The sequence below is a fragment of the Podarcis melisellensis genome (assembly GCF_964234715.1).
Source record: "Podarcis melisellensis genome assembly, chromosome: 12".
Classification (NCBI taxonomy): domain Eukaryota; kingdom Metazoa; phylum Chordata; class Lepidosauria; order Squamata; family Lacertidae; genus Podarcis; species Podarcis melisellensis.
The window spans coordinates 4899424-4915140 of NC_138544.1; the positions used below are offsets into that span (position 1 = coordinate 4899424).

At 42.0% G+C, this 15717-nt stretch overlaps 1 protein-coding gene across 2 annotated transcripts in view; it reads right to left on the reverse strand.

Annotated features, from left to right (window-relative positions):
• POU6F2 (POU class 6 homeobox 2) overlaps window positions 1-15717 on the reverse strand; it is a 305380-nt gene that overhangs the window by 64732 nt on the left and 224931 nt on the right. For both annotated transcript variants that reach the window (XM_081931098.1, XM_081931099.1), the window contains exon 5: window positions 4154-4467. In XM_081931098.1, the coding sequence (XP_081787224.1) occupies window positions 4154-4467 (314 nt within the window). The remainder of the gene's footprint in view (window positions 1-4153; window positions 4468-15717) is intronic.

Sequence of the window (15717 nt, forward strand, 5' to 3'; positions counted from 1 at the left end):
CATCATGCAACCTGGAAATGCAGCACTGTCTGCTGACCTAAGTGCAAAACAGTAATAAAATCATAGTGTGACACAGAAAAATCTGACAAAAATCATTCTGAATTTTGTAGCTCTGTTTGCAGCCCAACACCACCATCAATTTAAAATCAACAAAAGAAAGTAAAATACCTCACTCAGGTATATGTAACAAAGTCACTTTCATTTAATTTTCTGTCTGAAGACATGACAGCACCTGTACATTTTTAGTTATAATTGTTGTTATCCTTCAGAGCCTTTTGAAATAAATGCAATCATCCTTCTGTATTACTGCCTTCTCCATGACAATCTTTCTAAGTTGCCCTGTTCTAAACCAATATCTTTCAGACAGCCGCTGAATAATGTAAGAAGATAAAACCCACATGAAAAATCAAGAATTCAGAAATGAAATTTAACCTGTCAAATTGTAACTTAGTTGATCTTTATTCCCTTAATATTCTTCAAACTGAAACTGCTTCGTTCTAGTTCATAAAGACCATTTACCTTGGAGGCTATTATTTCCTAGAATTTAATTCCAAGTCAATATTTAAGTTAAAGCAACAGACAAAAAACAAAAAACAGGCACAAACACAAAGCGGCTTCTTAGAGGCTTTTACAATAGTGGTTGTGGAAAATGGTGTCAAGTAATGTCTGCGTGCCATTGTAAGTCCCCTTGTTCTAATGTAGGCATCAGCAGCTAGAGAGCCGGGGGTCAAATCTGGCCAGTGAGGAATATCAGCTGGTCCCTGAGCTGCCAGTTTAGAAGCAAGAAACAGTGCACTGTGGCAACAGGATTGGTTGGTACCTGGAAAATACAGGGGAGGACTGGCCTCCCACACTCTGATCCTTCCTCAGAATGGTTTCCTCATAAAACTAGTGGCCAGTCAAGGGTCAGGAGGAAACAAAACAAAACAAGACACCTCCCAGCCAATCTTACAGAAGCATTCAAATAATTTTAAAGATGGCAAGACTAAAGGCAACAGTAGCTGCTTAGGAGTACAGCAAACAGATGGGTAGTTAACAAGCAGTTTAGGATGTGTCTCATACAGAATTTACTCATCTATGTTGGCTTGGCAGCAGCACTGAGGCAATGAAATGTGACAGCAACCCCTTTGGATCTAACTCTCTCTGACTCTCTCTCTCTCTCTCCTTCATCATCATCATCATCAATCTACCTATTAAAGAGTCCCTAAGCAGCCTGCCCACAAACCTTAAGTACTCATTGGCACTATATTATTGCCGTGCCTTTTAAAGAAACTTGTGCTTTTGAAGCCAAAGAATTCTAAACTAATACCCTTTGTGCTATGGCGACATGGGAACCTCTGCAGCAAACGGTGGATTTCCTGAGCCCAGGGACTCTTTCAAAACAACAGGTTTTTGTGATGAAAACAGAACATGCTTCCCCCGCCAACCAAGTTCCAAACTGCCTCTCCCCACCCCGTAAAACTTGGCCCACATCTGTAGTTCAGTCTTTGGCATGAATTTCCATTGTAATCAATAGGGTTACCAGCAGGCACAGACCAGGATGCCACATCTGTACAGCCCTAGGTGACTCTTCTAAGGACATTCCCCTTCCCCAGGCCGCTCCCCTCACCAGTCCTGCTCCACAGCCTCCTCAAGTGCTATTGACTGGCTTGAATGTGTCCTAGAATTGTGGTAACGCCATTTGCTTGCCTGATGGAGAAAATGTGTTGGGATGTGTGTCTAAAAGCTCTGACTTTAGCATGGCTGGGATGTAGCCTTCTGTAGAAAAGGAAGAAGCACATCCATTGCTCTGACTCACGCATGCATAGTAATTGCTCTCATTCCTGGATCCTATCTACAGGTAGAGGTACATTGTCCATACAAATGGGAAGTGATCGTCTGCATTTATCACCTATTAATTAACATTCAGCCAATAGCATGACAGCATGGCACACAACAATATTTATTAGTATGTGCATATGCGTGAGATTTTCCCATCCCCTCCTTAATCAATAGAGCAAATCAGGTCAATAAGAAAATAGCCTGGATTGCTTTTTATGCAGGAATCAGCTGGTGAAACTCTTTACAGAATTGACATACATTTTACCATCTGGTAACATTGCTGCAGATCAAAAGGCTGTTAAAGGGGCAACTTCAAGAGACAAAGATAGAGATTTGGGGTGGCCAGAATCTTTATCTTGCTTGCCATCTTGTGGATTTCTCTTCTGTTTATGTTCCAAAATAAATTTGGCTGCTTTTTCTGTCTCATGTGAAGGATAGTTACCACAGAGGACCTGTCCATACTACATTCATATTGGTGGCTTCCCCCAGAGAATTCTGGGAAGCGTACTTCAATGAAGAAGGTGAATCTTCTCTGTGGCAAATACTAATCTCCTCTCACCAATCCCAAGAGTTACCTGGGGCCAGGGTTTAAGGTTGCAGTCCCATGCACATTTAGGAATAAGTCTTACAAGTAAGCATGCAGGGGGTATGGCTGCATGTTTGCAGTGCAGAGAACATCCTGAGTGAATGAGACTTGTCTATGAGCTTCCTCAAATATGCTGGGTGATGAACTAATAAAAATCCACCCCACTTCCAAAGCTGTGGGAAACACATTTCCCTGGCTTTCCTATACTTGTGCCTATGGCTTATTTTGTGTAAGTTGCTGATAACACACTCGAAAAAGAGGCATTTACCCTTCAGTGGAAAGCAGTCTAGGAATTCCCACTGTTCGGTTTTGCTTTTTTCTTATTGCTTACGTAAAAGCTGCTGGTTTGGTACAGCATGCATACAAAAGATTGATTTAAATTAGCTGGCAGCAATCAGCATGTACATGCAACCCCTGCAGGGTTCATTTTATTTTCCCTGCAGTGAGTGGATCATTGCCTTCCTGAGGAATGAAATGGACTCTCCTTTGTTACCACATGGAGACTTAGGGTACATTCGTACCAGCTGTTTTTCACAGACTGCTGTTCTTATTTGCAGATGCTTGCAGACTGCACTATACGTCTAGTCATCAATACCACCATACTCATATGTGTGTGTGTGTGCGCGCGTGTGTGTGCAGCGTGTATCCCTTCTTTAAATAGGCACAAATGATAGCGTAATGCTATATACCTGGGACAAACCAAGAATGAAATAGGTCTTGGTGCTTAAGAGTGGGTATAAACTGGCTGATAGTTACTAGGGTGTTGTGGAAAAGTATGAGGGGCAGGAGAGTGGTGACCAGAAAGAGGTGGAGGACAATAGCCACCTTTTTATGAGCAAAAGATGATTTGGGGGGAAAATATTTTCATTCAGCCTTGAACAAATTAAACCCAAGTCCTGTTTTGGGGCTCCCAATAGACATCTGGTTGGCCACTGTGAGACCATGATGATGAACGATGTTATGTCCACGTGCCCTTAAATCCCTGCTCAGCCATGAAGCCCACTAATTGCCCTTAAGTCTCTCACTCTCAACCCAACTGGTCTCACAAGATTGTTGTGAAGATAAAACGAGGAGAAAGAACCATGGGGGGAGGATATCTCTGCCCATCAGTAGCTGAGCTGGCAGCTTGTGGGAGGCATCTCACCTTTCCCTTCAGTTATCCCATACCTCTCCATCTCTACCCACCTGCCCCATGTTGTAGACAAGAGAAATAGTGGGTCAAACGGTCAAGAAGGTGGTTTCTGAACATGCTGTAAAGGAAAGGGAAGGGCAGGTGGGGCCCGTCAATCTGGGAAGGAAAACTATGATCCTCAACCTTTGCTGCCTTGTGGGACATATTTGGGAGAAGAAAAGTTTAAGACGGAAACCCTATATAAATCCACAGTGAATTCTTTAAGATGGTTGGATGGCATCCTTCTGGCAACTGCTGCAGCCAAGCTAGTGCCCATCGTATTGCTCTGCTTTCCTTTGAACCACACCAGTGAGTCTTGTTGTCTGGGCAGCCCAGGACTTCCATGCACTGCCCAGGCTTGTGTCCTAAGGGAGGTCACTTCAGTACTGCTAACACAGCTGTTTGATTTCATCCCCAGATGTTTGCTCCATTGTCTCACAAAAGTCAAGACAGATGGATGCCAGCAACCAAGTGAAAACATGTGCGAATGGTTACTCAAACAAAACGAGGAGGTGAGCAAGAGAAACTTTGGAAGAAGTGGCCAGAACAAATTCTCAGATAACCAGGGGCCTTACCTGGAGTGAGTTTGGTGACGTGAGAGGTGAGGGAAGGCCATGCCCTGGTGACTGGTTGGGCTTTTGAGGAGAGCTTGAAGACTGCTGAGCTGGTGGCGGCTGACTCTGGCTTTGCGTTTGCTGTGTCTGTGGCGGAGGCGGGGGCTGCGGCTGCTGAGGCTGCTGCGTCTGCGTCTGTGGCTGAGATTGATGTTGTGGCTGGCTGGCTTGTCCCTGTGGCTGCTGGCTAGTTTGGCCTTGTTGTTGTTGCTGCTGCTGCTGGAGATGTTGAAGCTGTTGAAGCTGCTGAAGCTGGGAATTCAGGGATGAGGTAGCTACAAGTAAAAAATAAAATAAAATTCAAATCAGAATTACATGTGTTTCTTTGCGTAGATTGCAAAGCTATACTGCCAGACTCCAGAGCACTGTCAGAGGAGCAGAAAACAAAAGCTGGCCACCTCTGCTATAGGCTTCTGCCTGCAGAAGCTCAAAATGCGAGTACAGTCTCAATGTGCATGATTTTCCTGCTCCCTCTGAGACACATTCTTACGGTAACAGCAGTCTTCATAGACAGCTCACTCTTCTTTTGCATAGGTAGGGGAAATGATTTGAACATAGATAGAGAAAGCACCATTGGTCAAGCCTCTTGAAGGAAACTAGAATCCAGAAATTAGCGGGAGCCAAGAAAGTGGAAGCTGGAAGAACAGAAAAGATTGTAGGGCAGGTCTGTACTGCCAGTCACTTGCCAAGTGAAGAGAACCCGACAATTAATGTTTGGCAGCTGACTAGAAGCGTTAAGAAATGTTTTTTGAGCCTGTGGGGCAGTTGCCAAACACCTGAGATGCCAAAACACATAGTTGGTGTTCAGTTCTATGAGTCTCAAATTATGAAGCCCTCCTATAAAGATACTGAGTAAAGTAATAGGTTAACGTTTCTTAGCAACAGAATGAATGCTATCACTGCAAATCATGGACACCTACTTTGTGGCCCATTGCATGTCATTGAACTACAATTCATGCCTCTAGCTACCATCCCAAACATACCAAACAGTCCATTGTATATAGCCAGGCACTACGTTACAGCCGCATCTGTTCCAATTCTACAGACAGAGACTCTCACCTAAGAGATCTACAGCAAACCTTTTTAGAACTAAAATACTCAACAGATGAAGTTAGACAACAGATCAACAGAGCCAGACTGATACCCAGAGAGAAGTTGCTGCAAGACAGACCCAAAAAAGAAAATAACAGAACACCTCTAGTCATCACATACAGCTCCCAAGTTAAAACAGTACAACGCATCATCAGAGATCTACAACCTCTCCTGGAAAATGACAGTTCTCTTTCTCAAGGAAGACCTTTCATTGCCTACAGACAGCCACCCAATCTCAAACAACTCCTAACCCACAATAATACTACAACCAGACCTAACACGGACACTGGCACCAGAGCCTGCAATAAACCCAGATGCCAACTTTGCTGCCACATACACCCAGACAACACCATTACTGGCCCCAACAACATCACACATACCATCTCAGGACTATTTAATTGCTCATCGTCTAACATTGTATATGCCATCAAATGCCAACAGTGTCCTTCAGCTCTCTATATTGGACAAACAGGCCAGACCTTACGCCAAAGAATAAACGGACATAAATCGGACATCAGGAATCACAAAACAGAGAAACCAGTAGGAGAACACTTCAATCTCCCAGGACATTCTATACAAGATCTCAAAGTAGCTGTTTTACTACAAAGGAATTTCAGAAATAGACTGGAAAGAGAAGCTGCTGAATTGCAACTTATCACCAAACTTAAAACCATGGAGAAACCTGGCCTGAACAAAGACATTGGATTCTTATCTCATTATACATGACAAAGCCACTTTTCACCTTCTCACCCCTTGCTTTTTCCTGTAAGACCTATTGCAGTCGTTAAGAGTCGTCAACAGGCTCATCACAGCTATCTGCCAATCACCCATTCCCACCACCCTTCTGAGTAATACCCCTCCCCACCTTCTCACTATATAGAAGGGTCTGGAAACTTCTGTTTCAGTGTATCTGAAGAAGTGTGCATGCACACGAAAGCTCATACCAAGAACTACCGTAACTTAGTTGGTCTTTAAGGTGCTACTGGAAGGATTTTTTTTTGTTTTGACTATGGCAGACCAACACGGCTACCTATCTGTAACTACAATTCCCATAATCTCTGACCATTGGCCATGCTTGCCTGCAACTCCCATTATCCCTGACCATAGGCCAATATTGGAGTTGAAATCTAATAACATCCAGAGGACAAGTTAGCCGCCCCTGCTATAAATTTTGTGGTGACAAATTTTTCAGCAGTCAATGTTGTCCACCAGAAAGTGGCCTAGGTCTGGGAGAAAGATCTCTGTTTGAATCCCAGTTCTTTTTTCTTTGTCTTTGCAGATCAGCTTTAGACAAGTTAGTGTCTCTTGGCATCAGTTTCCCATCTGTAAAATGGAAATACTGGCACTTTATAGCTCACTTCATGAGAATGTGATGATGGGGTAACTGAACTTTTAAAAAGTCTTTAAAAGAAATATATAATTGACAATCACAAGCCAAGAAGGAAATTCCTAGGAGTCTCGTTGTGCAAATGGATAAGAAGAAAACGGCCTCAATTTGTTACAGCTGTTTTATGGCTGTAGAGCTCTGTGGGCTGGGGAAGGATATTAAAAGGAATAAAATAAGATTCAGTGCTAAAGTGCAAAGTTGCCTGGAGGTCCTAAATGATTATACATGGAAGCATATGCATGGTGCCAAAGAAATTAAGATGCACGTCAGGATAAAACAGATTAAGACAAGAACTGTAGAAGAGAGCCAGAACCCTGGAGATTTGCAAAACAAGTGTTATTTTAACTCTAGACACAATCGAGCCAAATGCCAGCATTTTTAGATACCATGGTCCTTAACTTTAACTGGATGTGCGTTACTATAATTAAAATAGTATCCAGAAAAGATCAGTGTATTTTCTAATTTTTAGAAGGTTAATGAAGAAGAATTTCTGTATATTGAAAAAAACATTAGACAACCCCTCTATGTAATATTTCAGAACTACTTGACAAGATGGGAATTGTTGGCTACCCTTCTTCATGAGTCCCTCGGGATTCAGATCTTCCAGTGTCTGCTGGTGCCATTGCCCAAAGGGCAGAACAATCCAAGCATCCATTGCACCATGCTAGAGGGGGGTTGGATAAGATGGGGGGTGTCTCTCTGTCCAATTGCGACATGCTCCACTGGTCAGTGGGTTCCACTACTGGGAACTCCTGACTGCACCCACCTAAACTGCAGGTGGGCACAAGTGATTGCTGGAGTCCTGGCATATCCCTGGTGGAGACAACCAGTGTATGCCCTTGAGAGAGGCCATATGTGTGGGGAAAGGGATAGAGTCAGGACAGCCAAAGATCTGCTGGCTCCAATCTGTGCTACCCTCTTCAAATTAAATCCCGCTTGAAATGTTTCCACCTTGCTGTACGGTCTCCATTCTGCTGTAGTGGGAAGCTTTAAGGTCTACCACCCTTATCCAGCCAGAGAGACCTGTACACAACCTACTATGCTGGTGGAGGTATGAATGGGCAATGGGCTCCACTAGGATACCCATCAGACCGTATTGAGCAATTTGGCTGCAGATAAACAGGGATGCATCAGTAGATATACCTGACTAGTTTCTGTGATTATAGCTGGATCAGGGTTACTGGCAGTAAATTTGTCATTTTCATCATGTTCATATGCCACCTTTCTTCTAAGGAACTCAGGATGGCATCTTCAAAACAATCCTGTGATTAGCTCAAGGTCCTTGTCCTCATGTAAAGGCCAGACCATCTAGTCGATGCCACCTAGTCTAGCAGTATCTCGCCTACTCTGACTGGCAACAACTCTGCAAGGACTGGAGCAAAGACCTTTTCCAGACCCTCTACCAAGATTCAGACATGCATTCAACCATTGAGCTATGTTTTCCTTCTCAAAAGCTCAGCTGGGAGGACGGCAACAGTCAAATGTAGAACCCCGCCAGTACAAACCTACCAAGATGGCATGATCCAGGCTTCCTGAGATAATTCCCCCTCCCCTGGAAGACCTTAAGACCCAGCTCCTCCTCAGTGGTCAAGAGATCTGAAGCCACAGCCATGTGGACAAATAGCAGTCACACCTGCTGAGCATGTCATCACTGAGCTGGGTTTGGAACTCAGGAACTCCCATCCCCTCACTAGTTAATCAAGTCCAGAGAGCTAAATCCAGCATTTTTCATATTTGCAAACTGCAAATATATAAGTATTACTGGAATGCCAGTTACCCCCCATCTTATATTTGTGCATCTGGTTCTTCCTGCCTAAGTACAGAACCTTACATTTGTTCCTATTGTGTTTTATTCTGTTTGTTTGGGCCCAGTTCTCCAATATGTAAAAGTAATTTTGAATTCTGATTCTGTCTTCTGTGGCATTATCTCCCCCTCCTAGTTTAGTATCATCTGCAAATTTGATCAGTATCCCCTCAAGTTGTTTATAAAGACAAACAACAATGGGCCCAGGACAGGACACCATTTGTCAGGCTCTGCTGCTGCTGGGCTTTCTCTCCCAATCCTAAAAACTGTCCTGTCGGAAGGATCTTAACAAGTTTTTATATGATGATAAAGGCACCTCATGAGAAGAGAAGACTCCCTGGAAAAGACCCTGATGTTGGGAAAGATGGAGGGCACAAGGAGAAGGGGAGGACAGAGGACAAGATGGGTGGACAGTGTTCTCGAAGCTACCAGCATGAGTTTGACTAAACTGCGGGAGGCAGTGGAAGACAGGAGTGCCTGGCGTGCTCTGGTCCAGGGGGTCACAAAGAGTCAGACACATCTAAATGACTAAACAATAACAACAACAAAGGCACACACTCGCCAATTTATGCACATTTCATATGTTCACGACTGTGCATATACACATCATGCCGAACCTGGAAGTGATCCAAAAAGAAAGAGGTGGAACAGGGCAAGGCAGAACAGGGTATTTGTAGACTTTTTCAATGGTGTTTCAAATATACACGATTTCACTGATGTGCATGGTGCCTTGGAACGTAACCCCCACAGCTGCAGTTTGTTTTTTAATGCAGTTTTAATGTTACTTGTAAGCCAGCTTTAATGGATTTGTATCCTGAAAGGCAGGATATAAATAATTGCAATCAATCAATCAAATTAAGAGTTCCCTGTACACTCTAAATGTCTTCACATAGCTCAATGGATGAATATGGCTTGATTCTGCCTGATTACTGAAGTGTACTTCTATCAGGCAAAATATCTGTTGGGCATCTAAAGCAACCCTCTACCACATGTTCTGTTGTGTTACTTTCCCCCACAGTCTTTTATTTCCATAATTCTGCAGATGTTACACAATTGTGCCTTAATGCGAAATAATGCAATGTACAATGGACTAAAAAGGAGAAAATCATACATTAAGGCTATTCGTATTTGACTGAGCAGAGAATTTGGCTCTCGCTGTTTTGAGAAGACTAATCCCTTCCTCCCCACCCCCCACCCCAGTAATGGAGAATAGATTTATATATTGCCTCAAACTGAAAAGTGTAACTAACTTAAGGATCTGGGCCTGTGCTGACATTGACATTGTCTGCTTTTCTTATCTTGTTTATCTTTTAATGAGCAATACTCCTTTTATTTTCTTTGAAGTAGATTTCTAGAGACTGAATGCACACAATGAATAGACTAATGTAAGCCTACATTTACACTGCTACATATTATGTAATGAAGGGTGTGGGCAAATGCCTGTTTTCCCCCATACATGCACAATTTTCTCTTTTGAGGAGGGAAAAGTTGCTGTTTTTATATGATAGAGGGGTGGGGGGTGGGCAAAGAGGGTGAGGCTAAAACTTGATGCCTCAACAGATTACTAATGGGTTACAGAGCATATTACTTCTAGATCAGTGGTTCAAATCCAGTCTAGGTCAATACAGGGAACAAAAGTCAAGGCATCCTGATGGTTGCAGAGTGCCCTATATTGTATAAAATTAATTGGCTGTCTCCTAGTAAATACATTGGCTGCAAAAGGAACTGGCAGCCTCTGAATACCATAAAATCATGTTTGGGGTTTCAGGGCAGAAGTTTAAGAATTAAAGAATGAAGAGCTAGACCCAGAGTTGAAAGCATCCCTGCACTGCCCATTCCAAGGCAACATTGTGGTGATTGTGATGGGATGAGTTCACTGGTGAATCTGCATAAACACCAAGGATCTTCACATGTGGACAAGAGACTCATCATGTGTTTCCCAGCTGTTATGAAAAATCACCAAACAGTGATGAACAATGTGAACCGACCGCAGATTTTGTACACCCCTCATTTAATAGCTATAGTTTCCATGCATATTAACTTCCGAAGCAATCATCATAGGGTTGCAAATGAATGAAATTGTTGCACTTAGGTCTCACTAAAATAAACTGGAAGAGCTGCCCTTGATTTAACTCATGTCCCATTGATGTCAATGGGAATGTGTGCAGCTAACCTAGCCTGCTAGATTAAAACCAGATAATAGAGACGTTGATAAACTACTGTGCGAACTACCCAAATGATACAACACATGTCTATTTCCTAATATAATGGAAGACCTATGCATGTCGACCTGGCCACATGTGGCCCTATTCATGCTGTCACTTTGCATACATTCTCCACACTTTCATATGACACTCATCCAACAGACTCATGAAACACATTTAAAGATGGCTGTTGAGTAATTGCCATACATGTTTGCTAAACAACTGCTTATGCCGATATGCATAGTAATGAATACATTCTGAATCAGCCCTAGGGATTTCTTCTGTTGATAGGTTCTCTTAATAAATAAGGGGGAAATAATTGTTTTAAAGAAATCCTTATACTGGAGCCGGCCTTATCTATCTTTGTGTCCAAGGCAACATACTAAAAAGCCTTTACTCTGCATTCTTTTTGGGGCTAATTACAACCTTAATTTTTTGCTCTAGAATAATTTCTTTGAGAAGTTCATGCAATTTAAATATTGAATGCAACAAAATTCAAACATTAAGGAATTCTAATAATTTAGCAATAATTTGTGATCTTTTAATATTGCAAAGTATGGAAATGTCTACCTCAAAACTGATTATTTCTCGCCCCCCCCCCCAACCCTGTAATGTTGAAAACTGGAATCATTTTTCAGGATGTTCTGGTTAGGAAGATCAACTAAAGAGCAGCATAAAATATATTTGAAGCTGCTTTCACCTGAAGGTAATGTAATTGTTTTCTTTTCCTCTTGGTTTATGACAGTGTTTTTGATTCAGTTTCCCTGTGTGCACTGTAAAAACTGTACTAACTTATTTTAAATGTCCAAATGCAAGAAAATGGCTGAAGAAATTAGATTTTAATACACTATTTGCTTCCTCGGTGCAAATGGGAATTAAAACACCATATTGTATAGAGGGCTATAACATCATTCTCTAGATTGGTTTGACTCATGAAAAAAGGTAGCAGAGCAACATTTTGGGCCTTTCAAAATGGTGTGTGTGTGTGGGGGGGCGTTGGAATCCTGTCTTTTATTTATTTATTTTGGTTACAACAGAAATAGAATACCTAAGCTGCACTTACGTAGGATTAAGCCCATTGATTCTAACTGGATTTGCTTCTGAGTAGACAAGGTTAGCTCTGCAACCCTAATTATATATAGAAAATAAAATTGCACCCTGTGGTCTTGATCCAGCTCCAGTCACACAGCACTAGTCATGCACATGGCCTCTGGCTGGCACACCCAACAAAAAATGCATGCACCCAGTTCAATGGGATGCAGTTGAGCATCACCATGCCGAGGTGACTAGACCATTCAGCTGTACATTCTCATGGCCGCTCCCAGATGCATATCTCCCTTGCTGATGGGGATTAAGTATGTGTTCAGCTGTGGCTGCTGAGTGCTGTTCTAAACGGGAAAGGCTCAACAGCATTCAGGCTCCTGTAGGGGAAATGAAGTTCCATCAGCTCTGGTACAGCCACTGAGCAATATCTCTGGGTCCCTTTGCTCTTAACACCTGGTACATGGTCAAGTCAATAAGGCACTTCTGGTTGATATTAGTGGTCCTGATGGGACAAAGGAGAAAAAGCATTCTCTGAGGTATATGGAACCCAAACAACTAACTGTTTTATGGTTTAAAATAATAATAAAAATTCTTAGTTCAATAGATGATTATTTGAACACTAGTATGGTATTGAAGAAGTTGTTCTCTCCAGTTGCTGCCCCATAACCAAATATTCTTGTCTGATATCTGGTTTGTATGATGCACCTCTTCTCCAGAATAGATAGATAGATAGATAGATAGATAGATGATAGATGATAGATGATAGATGATAGATGATAGATGATAGATAGATAGATAGATAGATAGATAGATATAGATAGATAGATAGATATAGATAGATAGATGATAGATGATAGATGATGATAGATAGATGATAGATGATAGATGAATAGATAGATAGATAGATGATAGATAGATAGATAGATAGACAGATAGATAGATAGATAGATAGATGATAGATAGATAGATAGATAGATAGATGATAGATAGATAGATGATAGATAGATAGATGATAGATAGATAGATAGATGATAGATAGATAGATAGATAGATAGATAGATAGATAGATGATAGATAGATAGATAGATAGATAGATAGATGATAGATAGATAGATAGATGATAGATAGATAGATAGATGATAGATAGATAGATGATAGATAGATAGATAGATAGATAGATGATAGATAGATAGATAGATGATAGATAGATAGATAGATAGATAGATAGATGATAGATAGATAGATAGATGTCATCATCACAACCCACACATAGCTCTAGCTTCTCCCCATTACTGTTCTGGATTTCTTTGTCCCACTCATTTCAGATTCCCCCGACTGCAAAAGTAGCACTCTGGGCTCTGTTTTTGTCCAGCACCCAGGGATGGAGAACCAGTGGCCCTCTTGATGTTGTTGGACTCCATTTCCCATCAGACGCAACTGGCATGGCCAATACATAGGGATGAAGGGAGATGTTACTAAACAACATCTGAAGGTAAACAAGTTTCCCATTCCTATGCTTTAACGTACCATATTTTTCTGTGTATAAGACTAGGGTTTTTCCTTTAAAAATAATGTCAAAAATTAGGGGGTGTCTTATACATGGATACATCTTCCCCCATTTTCTTAAATCTGAGTCCCCCACCAGCTCAAGCTGACTAGCGACCTGGTCTTTGTTTTGCTCCCTCTTGATCATATGATTTCACTTACTTGCTTGAATGAACAAGAGTTGGACTCAATTTAAACATGACACCCAACGTGGCTAAAATTACATGGCCATGCAGAATTCCACACAACTGGTGTCACCCCCAAAACAGGGAACCCACTCCTAGGCATACTGCACCCTAATGTATGTCCAGCAGCCAGCAGGAACCCAGTGCAGATGTGTGATGTTCTACTAGCAAGTTTCAGTGCTGTATTCAACATCTGCTGGTGGTAATACATTGTCTAGATCATGTAAGCTGAGCTGGGTCAAAGAGGCTGTGGCTGAAAATGTCACACAGGGGCTTGGAATAAGTGACCTTTTCTTCCCCTTTCAATTCTATGATTTCAAACAGATTAGGAAAATTCCACTTTGAAATGCCAGGATCTGAATTTCTACTTTGTTTTCCCCGGCGGAAATTTCAAACGGTTTGTGTGGTCAAGGCCAGGCTACCTGCAGAACTATCTGGCCCATTCTGTGCATTTTGATTACATTATCAGTGCAACATTCATTCATCTAACTTGTTTACAACGAAACGGGAGGGTTGGTGGGTGCTTTCGTTTTGTTTTTGTGTCGTTCGGGAATATTTATCCAGGAGTAACAAGGGTCTGCTTCTTTGAACATCAGTCATCATTACAAGTATCTTCAAAGAGACACTTTGAAGTAAATCATCTTTCTCCTTAACTAAAAGTGAAGTTACCACAAGTGAAAACAAGGCTTTCAGCAATACAATGGGATGGTGGATCAAAGTGTTTTGGTTGGGGGGGTTTAAATGGCTGGTTCCCAATGTCAGCTTATCTAAGGACCCCCCTCCCCACGACAAAACAAGTCACGTACATAGCACCCTCCCTCATTCCACCAAGGAGCGCGGCAGAGAGCATTGTGTCTGAATGATGATTTAGGCTTGTGAAACGCTTTATCTGAGGGCCCTTATTATACCTCTACACGGCACCTCGTTTTAATGTCAGTCTGGTAAGCATCTGAATAAAACCAAGAACCCTCTTTATTTAAACATGTGAATTTTCATTATATCCTTCCTCTCATCTTGTGTGTGTTAAGATGGCTTCAAAATAAATGAAAAGCTCTTTAGACCAGGGAATATCTCGTGCTAGTAATTTGTAGTGAGAGGAACACAATGGGAACCTCTCATAATAAGAGCTCTAGACACCAGTGCAATACAAATTTGTAACAACAGTATCTTAATAGTGAGGGAATCTTAACACAATAGGCTGTCTAACGTGCCTAAAATCAAACCATCAGACATAATGCCAACATATTGACATTGCTTTTGCCCTTCCTTTTGTTCCCTTTGAAAAGGTATCTCTACAGCTGTGCGTGAATATGGGGTGTACAGCAGAGCTCCTACATTTGCCTATGCAGGCAGCAAAGTATCTAATTAAACACATCAGGGTACCGCTTGTCTGACAAGTTATTCTTTGTCCCCTGCAGCCTGGGACCTCACCTAGGAATTGTGTGGCCTTCACAGAGTGATCCAAAAGTGACTTTGAGGGCAATTAAGGAGATTTTAATGCACAATGGGCACAAAACACATTCATTGGTGAAACTGAAGTACAAATAGTTGTTCACTGGTGTGTTGTGGGGAGGTTTATACATAGATATGCAGAAGTGTAGACAGTGAGTCGGTATTATTAACCAATAGGCGGGTGCCATTGCCATTATAAGAAAACAAGGGAGACGTTCATGATGAGTTCTGGCACCTCTTTTTCTAGAAAAATAGCACTGAATTGATCACAGGTTAATTTATCATGTGCTAGAAAGTAGAGTGACAGAAGTTTGAAAACCTGGTTTAAATCAGGCTAACCTAGTGATCCTTCATCTTCCGTGAACTGAGACAACCCCCTGTTACAGCACTTCTTAACCTTCCTTGGGTTATGGACCTCTCTGAGGGTCTGATGAAAGCTATGAACTCCCTTAATAACACTCTACAAAGAAAATTTTCAAACGTAAAGGAAATTGAAGTTAAAAAGCCATGATTTTTTTGTGTGTGCCTTGTTCGTGGACCCCCTGAAGTCTGTCCAAGGATCACAGGCTAAGAACCGCTGCCCTGCTCTGCTTTTGGTGTTCTTTCTGGGCTGCCACCTTTTCTTACCTCATAATCCAGCCATTTCCAACTTGGTGCCCTCCAGATGGTTGGACTGCAACTCCCATCTTTCTCAGCTGACACAGCTGTACTGGCTGGAGGTGATGGGAGTTGAAGTCCTAAACGTCTAGAAGGCACCAGGTTGACAAAGACTGCCACAGCCAGAAGGAAGATGCTGCGAAGGTCACTTGTCC